At 36.3% G+C, this 8466-nt stretch overlaps 1 protein-coding gene across 6 annotated transcripts in view; it reads left to right on the top strand.

Annotated features, from left to right (window-relative positions):
• Positions 1–564: 564 nt before the first annotated feature.
• Positions 565–8466, top strand: part of lyst (lysosomal trafficking regulator) — a 57286-nt gene continuing 49384 nt past the window's right edge. For 3 of the 6 annotated variants that reach the window (XM_036215668.1, XM_024296573.2, XM_036215669.1), the window contains exons 1-2: positions 837–1508; positions 1588–1864. In XM_036215668.1, the coding sequence (XP_036071561.1) occupies positions 1784–1864 (81 nt within the window). In that variant the 5' untranslated portion in view covers positions 837–1508; positions 1588–1783. Of the gene's footprint in view, positions 656–768; positions 787–836; positions 1509–1587; positions 1865–6686; positions 7108–8466 lie in introns of those variants that run through there. The other 3 variants (XM_036215666.1, XM_036215667.1, XM_036215670.1) reach the window with 3 other exon arrangements.

The following is an 8466-nucleotide window of genomic DNA, read 5'->3' as shown; positions in this document are numbered from 1 at the left end:
GGTAATTGAGAGGATTTACTTATTTATTCAAAGGTTACATTTTATTTTTATTATATCACACATTTTTAGGGACAAAATGTATATCTTTAATGAAATTGTGCATTTATTATCTGAAAAAAACCTAGCATAATTAAGTAAAAAAAACACACACATATATATATATATATATATATATATATATATATATATATATATATATATATATATATATATATATATATATATATATATATAAATTTCAATTTCAAAAGCAAAGTGGACCCTTCTCAGGGGTCCTCAAACGGACCGTTTATTCTTAAACGAAATTCCAATGACTGGAAAAAGTTGTCCAATAGCATGATGGGAAATGCTAAGAGTGCTGCGTCAGAATGCCCTCATTGTTGTCTGAAAGGCACTGAGCATTTATTCACCAAGTATTAAATTGCTAAAGAAAATTCTTGTCCTCGGTGAATTTAACATAAGTTTAGTTTGTCTATTTCTACACAATCTAAATAAAACCCAGAATATTTTAACATAAACGTATCTAGAATATACAACAGCAAGGGACTTTGTCGGATTCTACCTAGCAGTCTAAGCTGAGGGTAAAATATTCGAGTTTAAGGATTGGACGAAAGATAGCATTTGGCTGGCTTTTTATCTTTTACTGAAAACGAAGGTAGATTAAAAATATATACTCTCACAAAATGTGGCCTTGAAAATAGCATTATTTTTGAGCCGCTGGCATGTTTAAATATTTTTTTTGCTGTCTTTATTGGCAGTTTTGACCCCTTCCAAACATTTAGGACGGTAATGATGCATCGACCAGCAGCGCATTTCACTATATGTCTTAAAACGAAAAAAACAAAACGGCCCGGATATGTATTATATTGTGTGGAAGATGTATATTATCAAACGTGTATTTTACTTTAACAATGTTTACGTTATTTATTTTATATATTTGTCGAAGGCATCGTGCAGTGCTGTTAAGTTAATTCCAAAATCAATCAGGAAAAGGAAACTGTCAAAATAAAAGTTTTTTGAAAGTCGAAATTAAAAGTAATGTGCAATCTAACACTTATCAGTTAAGGTGTATGATTGGCATTGCTGTTCAAATATGGTTAACTAAATATTCTTATCTGCTTATGCTTTTAATTAACAGTTTTGTTTCTTAGACATTTTAAAAACATAGACCAACAATTAATCATCATTAAGATTTTTTTGTAACCAGTCTAAAAGTCACACCAACACTGCGTTGGATAATTTTTTTTTTTTTTAAGCTTTGTCGAGGCTAGTTTTGGTTTCGACTTGATATCAGATCCTTTGCATTATTTTGAAAGGTTAACTTTTAGCGGAAGAGAGCGGCTTTACGTTTTGCTAGCTTACCACTGGTCCTGCCAAAAACCTGTTTAGCTAGCAGGCTTTATTGCTCCAGTTGGAGTCCGTGTTTTGGTTTTAGTCCCGTGGGTCCGGCTCGTCAGACTTAAGTTTTGGGTTCAAATTCGGGTGAAAATCCTCACATTTAGTCAAAGGTTCGTTGAAGTTCGGTTTCAAAACACGAGCGCCAGTTTGTTTTGCTAACCCTTGGCACCTCTTTATTTTTTTCTGCAGAAGCCTGTTTTAAAGCGGAAAAGCAGCCAAAGGAACCATGAATCTACAATGAATGGGTCCAGAGAATATTTCGGGTTTGGTTCGGACTGTCTGGGACACTTCCAGCAATCCGGGGGGTTAGAGAACCCAAACGGAGATCTCGATACCTCCTAATTTCCTTACTGTTCATACTGGAGTACCTGCAGGAGTGGACGACATGGCTTTTCCACTGGAGACGGACCTGTCTTATGCGTGGGAAAAGTACATGGATTGTAGACTGCAGGGAGCGGATCTGCAGGTAAGATGCTGCTGTCAGACTGAGATCTATGTGAACCAGACTCAGCATCAAAGTACATTCACAATGTTGGTAACTCATTAGGGGGGGAAATACTGAACACTTTCAAATAAAATCATCTTTAAGAGAAAGCTATCTTTATTTAGGTTGCCTGTTTCATACGTAAAGGTAACTTAAGGTGTTTACAGAGATGCAAAAACTTTTACAGCCCATGTAAAAAAACAAACAAATAAACAAGAAAAGGACTACTCACATGTAGCAAATCAAAAAGATGTATACAAAGTTTGTTAAATGTAACCATAAGTGTGCAGCATTTTAAAACAAGAAAAAAATTAAAGTTTCTAGCATAAACACAGTAAAGGAACATCTGAGTTAATCATAAAGCTGATTCCATGTGTCTGCAGCACATGGACCTGACTCTAGGTTCTGCAATTTGATTCATTTTTGCAGATTAAGAACCCCACTTTAAGTACAGGTAGAGCTAATAATTATGTGTCCCAATCTAAGAAATTATTTAGAAATTAGTTTAGCTGTTATTAAGGAAATCCATGTTAAACTATAAGGACTTGGCAGCAAGAGTTCACAGAAAAAAATTATCATGTTACATTAAAAATGAAAAGTTTGCCTTCAATTTATGAGTACTAAAAATCAAAATAATCTCCATAATTGGGTGCCAGCTGCAAAAAAGGCTCAACCACTTAAGTGTTTACATTGTGACCTGGGTACTTCTAGTCTACTTATCTAGATCTTGTTTTAATGTGAAAAAACAAAAAAACAACTGAATTATTTGTGGCTTTAATGTCTACTTTTCCTCGTTTAGTCTTTACCTATTGTTTTCAAAAACAATTATTTCAGTCTTGTTTTTGCTGTCATTACCACATAGCATATTATTGTGGCACAGTTGAGATAGTTTGTTCATACTGAAAAGATATGAAATGAATTTAACTATATTGTTGTTTTATTTTAATTCCCTGGCTATAATAATTACTGCCCAGGCTGCTAAAGTTGGCTTTTAAAGAAAGGATAGAATTGAAGTGTGCTGATAATACTTCCTACAAACTCACCTTGATATTATAGCTATTTATGAATATAGAAGTTACTATGTTTAGTGAGAAAGGTGAAGATGTGCAGTTTGTGTGTGTGTGTGGGTGTGTAGGTGGGGGTGGGGGTGGGGGGTGTCCTGCAGCAGACTGCCTAAAGCCCTCCAGGACTGCGTTGGTTAGAAATACAGGCGGTGCGTTGCACCAGCAGCACCGAGGCTGAGTCAGTGCAGAGGTGGTGGCAGGTGTTAACAACACGTTATTTATCATCCACATTATGTAAGAGCATTTCGATTTGTGTGTCATTATATGACACTTGTGAGGAAAAATGGTTTTGAAATCTCTGTCAGGCTGCTGCGGCTCCGGTCAGCCCCCTCCTGTCAGAAAAACAGCAGCAGCCTGATCACAAGATTCAGATTAAGATCAGACAGGAAAACCTGTCGTGCACAGTTGGTGAGCTGACTCTTTCAGGATGTTTAATATTCAAATTTATCATGTGCACTTCTAGAGCACATATATTGTGTATTTCTCTTTTGCGCTGATTAATGTTTTCACTTTTAGAATAAAATAATTGTTTCCCATTTAGTTGTGATTATTGGAATAGGGTGTTTAGAAGCTTTCTTCACTATCTAACTCCTTTTGTTCTTAAATTTCTTTTTTTGGATTCAACGGCTTCCTCTGGATCATTTGTATTTGCTCCTCCACCTGTTAACGCCGCAGCTGTTAAAGCTACGATTCTGTATTTGTGTCCAAATGACGCACAGAGATGGTTTAGTGAGCAAGCTGTCTTTTTTCATTCTGTTCATATGCCAGCTTTTCCCTCCTGACTCAGTCCGACTGGAGACTCACCCAGACAGCTTGCAGCTCTCTCACATGGCTGATGTTGCACTACCTGGAAAGATGTTTTTTTTTTTTAATAAATATAGTTTCAAATGTGCATACAACCTATTAGTGACGTCTCAGCTTGTTCTTTCTGGAGGGTTTTCTGATGAAACTTCAGTGGATTCACTTTAGTGGAGAAGACCTGCTCCAGAAGGTGTGATTCAGATTGTGTATTTATAAACATGATGAAGGATTAATGTGAAATAAGCACATTTCAGGAGGTTCACCCTGACGGTCTGTTTTATCTAATATTGGGCTTTCAAAGCCGATGAAAAGAAGTGACACAAATTTGACAGAAAACATGCTGAAAAAAGCAGAACCAAGTTTCACCAAGTCATAATGGAGTTGCACTCATATAATCAGACTTAATGTATCCTGGTGGATCAATATTTCTTTGCTTTTGATTTAATTGTTTACCTGGAGGGACACAGATGCCCAAAAATTGAGGCGTGAACTTGATAAAAACAAAGGAAGACAAAATAGCTGTTCTGGATTTTGAGGGAAAAATATCAGTAAAGTATATTTCAAAAACATTTCTGGTCACACCTGAGGAAAGGTAATGTGGAAAACAGAGAATGTGACCGCAGGTTTCTGTTCCTGGGAGTAATTGACTTTTCTTAAATCCACTCTCTTCAGACAGTTTTTATTCAGTCTTTTAGCAGCTGAAAATGTGTCTTTCTATGTGGGGAGACGGATATTCTCCTGCAAACAGTCTCTGAAAAGTCTTGAATAAATGTGAACAGAAATCCAACGTATGTGTCCTCCTGCATGCCTACCCTCTGTATCATTTTTCACGTTTGTCATGAGATTTCCACCTACATTTCTGAACCTCACCCTGGATTTTTCTGTCACTTCCTCACACCACAAGGAACAAGACCTTCATTATTGAGTGGCTATGCCTGACCTCCGTGTTACCCTCTTTTGTTTTCAGTGTGTGACTCTGTTTTCAGGACATGCTCTTGAGAAAAAGCAGAAATGGCCTCAAAAAGTCTTCAACTTCCCTAAGTATTTTTGGAGCCAAATCGAAGAATGTTCTGATTAAGCTCAGCATCGGGAAGAACCATCCAAAAAAAAGCTGAGCACATAAGAACCACCTCGAAGAGCAATGCTTATTCAGATAAAGGAAGTAAACATGCTTTCTAGCATCAATTATTACTAGCAGTTTTTTTTTTTTTTTTGCTCAAACCAGAATAAATACAGAATAATCTTAATTATAAAGGTAAAATGTACTGTATTTAAGTGTGTTTAATGTGCCAGTTTTTGGAGCCGTGAGTCCATTAACTTCTCTGATGGTATGAACCTCAATGAAACAACTGTTTTAGGATATTGGGCTATATAAAGAAAATTCAATTGATGTTTGCTGAGGTCACTTTGACCATTTTCCTGTGTAGATTCTTTGAAGTTTCTGGTGTCACATTTCATTATTGTTTTCTACAAACTTCACTCAACTCTTTCTCATTTATTTGCAGTTTACTGAGTGAACTCTGCTGTTTTTCTTTGAGTAAGAGAAGAAGAACAACTTTGCTTTTGTGGTTTTACTTGTTAGAAATCAAATCTTAGAGTCCTACTCCAGTCGTTTGATCAGTTTTCAAAGCATTTTTAGTGCTCTTTTAATTATGATTAAGGCATTTTTGGCCAAAGTCTAAAACCTGTGTCGTTTTCTAGGACATAGTTGCTGCAGAGCAGCGAGAATTCAGTAGAAATTTGCCGCCGGATTATGGATGGGCCTGTTCCTGCAGAATAAGGCCACTCCCATTTTCCTTCAATATTTTGTACAAGCGCTCCTGCTAGCTTACAACCCCAAACGTTACCGGTGCAACAAAAATTGTAAGCAATATTGGAGTTATCCAGCCGTAATGTTTTAAACCTGATGCCAGTTCAGACCAGGAGAGCAAAGACGTACATGGATGTATTTGTCTGCGAGTGGATGCTTCAGAATGTAGTGCAGCAGTTAGCTTGTGGCCCTTCCAGCATTTTTTCACAAATACAATATTTTTCAAACTGGATTTTTCTCAACAATTTGAATAAAAAATAATCTGAAATAAAATTTGAATCTTTTTCTTTAAATATGTCCTCCATCATCAGAAAAATGCCACAAGAACATGTAAAAACACTAAAATTAAACATTTTAAATTTAGTGAGTCTTTAAAGTCCCGTTCCAACTATGTTTTTTTCTTTCATAAAATTGTTTCAATTGGTATTTTAAGTATGATTATGTAGTTTTTAGCCAAAATCAAAAAGCCAATGTCATTTTTAAGACATATTTCCTACAGCACAGTAGAAGCTTTGTAGAAATATGATTCTTGGTTGTGAGCTGGACTGTTGCCGCTGATGTTAGCACAGCATTCCATTGTTTACACTCTCTCCAGTTAGCAAATAGCCCCTCACCAGCTGAAGCTAACATTAGCATAGCAAAAAAAAAAACAACAAAAAAAATAAATAAAACGCGAGCAATAGTGAAGCCATCCAGCCCTTAAGCTAAATGCCAGTTTAGACCAGGAAAATGAAGATGTTTATGGATATATTTGTCTGCAAGTGGATGCATCAGAATTGTAGTAGAGAAAGGAGACTTTGGCCCGTCCATGGCAGTAGCTGCGTCACAAACCTGAGCTTCTTCTAACAGAGGCCTCCTGAACTACTGCAATTTGTATAAAGAAATACTCAGAAATACAGTTTTAATCCTAAACTATTTTATACATGTCCTCCATTATAAGAAAAATGCTACAAGAACATATTAAAAATAGCAAAAACACTATTCGTCCAAACTAATGCTATCATCGTGATTTCAGCACAGAAAAGAAAAATTAGTAAAAGATCATTTTTGTGTTCATTTTTTCAGTCTTGGAATTCAAACATGAGCAAAACATTTTTTTTTCTCTCAGGCTTAAATGAGGTGTTTTTGTTACAACTTCAGCTTAATAGGCTTACTGATGTTAAGCCTCTCTTGCATTCTTCAGCGGCTCTTCTTTCAGTGAACCACTCGTGCCGGATTTGTGTGTTTTCTGTGGTAAACGTTTCTACAGCTCAACTGGTTTTTCAGTTTGATTTAAAGGTTTTCGGGGGCAGTTCTTGCTTTTTTTTTGTTGTTTCAGTATGATGTAAGAGGATGTTTCCAAACGCAAAGTTGAGGTGATGAAGCACTTCACTTTTTCAGTCTCTTTTAGATGGGCTTCAGCTGCACATTCAATCCAGGTTCTGCTTGACTCATCTGCTGCTTTTAGTCAAAGTCAGAGTACAGCTGGAGAATAGTTAAAGACAGATCATAGCAGGATTCATCTGAAGTTTGTCAGGTTGAAGTGTTTGCAATTCTTCAGGACTCACCTTGTAAGTATAGATGAAGGTTGGAGAATCTGTCGTGTCTTTTGATGGTTTGAGGTGAATCTGAATGACTTTTGTAGATGTTTGCGCGTAAAGACTAAGAATCTGCTGCAGGTTCTTTCACGTTGTTATCTCTCCATCCTGTTTGCACACATTTACACTAGTTAGACTTATTAACATGAAGCTTCATCCTCATGCTTCTATTTGTACTTCATGTCTTGTGGGGTTTAGAAACTGTATGTATTGTTTCCACTCATTTTTAACACTGGGTCATTATGCGACAGAATTTCTCTGCTCGTTTCTATCTCGAAGAATGCAGCCGCGCATGCTGTGAACTGAAAAGAAAAACCACATGCACCCAGCCAGTGACCAGAAAATACATGCAGGGCAAGTCCCACTTATAGTGATGAAGATATTAGAGTGAATCTTGGCTTCATAAACCCACCAGAGTGTAGTTTTGTCTTGTCTTTTGTATCCAGTCTGAATTAAATTGTAAAAGGGAACTTTTAAATAGAAAAAAGCTTTAAATATTTGTTGAATCCATGTTGGGATGCCACAACTCACTTTTTAGAACCGAATTGTATGTAACGTCATTGAACCGAACAGTGGAGAAAGTAAATCGTTGCATCCCTAATGCATATGTTTGCATACGTTTACGCTGAAAGTGTCAAAAACATGTTGTTGAGCTAAGTTTTATATAGTTTTATTAAATTACAACCAGCTTAGTATAAGGCTAATGAATGGTTTTATCTTATTGCTTTTTAGCAAATGGAGAAAAAAATATGTATATATTTTTGGATTCTTAGTTTGTTGTGGTTTAGTACTACACTAAACATCTATCAAACCGAAACAAAACTGTGACCCAAAAAGTTGAGGTTTGAACCAAATTGGGCTGAAATTGAACTGTTGCATCCCTGGTTTGCACAGACTGTTGCTGTTTGTTCTTTAAAGACTTCCGCATGTGAAACATGATTTGCAGATTTTTTCCAGTTTGATTTGATTAAAATTTTGTCTAAATTGGAAGAAGGATGTTGGAATTACTGCAGTTTGATATGAAACACACTAGTTTGGAGGCCTCAAAAGCTAGTTTTTGCTGCTAATTTTAGATTTATCGGCAAAACTTTATTTCAATGGACTGCTTGTAATATCTTATCTCATCATACATTTATCATGCATGTTTTTATTTGTTATTCTTTGTTTTTTCAGGCTATGATTTTAGGACAATATTAACCCGAGGAGACAATGTTTTCTTTCACTTGACTCGGAGCCTCAGGGTTTTCCTTTCACATCTGCATTTATTGTTCCTCCTGCAGTTTCAGCCGAACTCTTGCTCTGGTCTCCAGGGCCGTTCCACACGATTGGCCG

This window comes from Oryzias melastigma, linkage group LG15 (genome assembly GCF_002922805.2).
Source record: "Oryzias melastigma strain HK-1 linkage group LG15, ASM292280v2, whole genome shotgun sequence".
Classification (NCBI taxonomy): Eukaryota; Metazoa; Chordata; class Actinopteri; order Beloniformes; family Adrianichthyidae; genus Oryzias; species Oryzias melastigma.
This window is presented reverse-complemented; position numbering and strand designations above follow the sequence as displayed.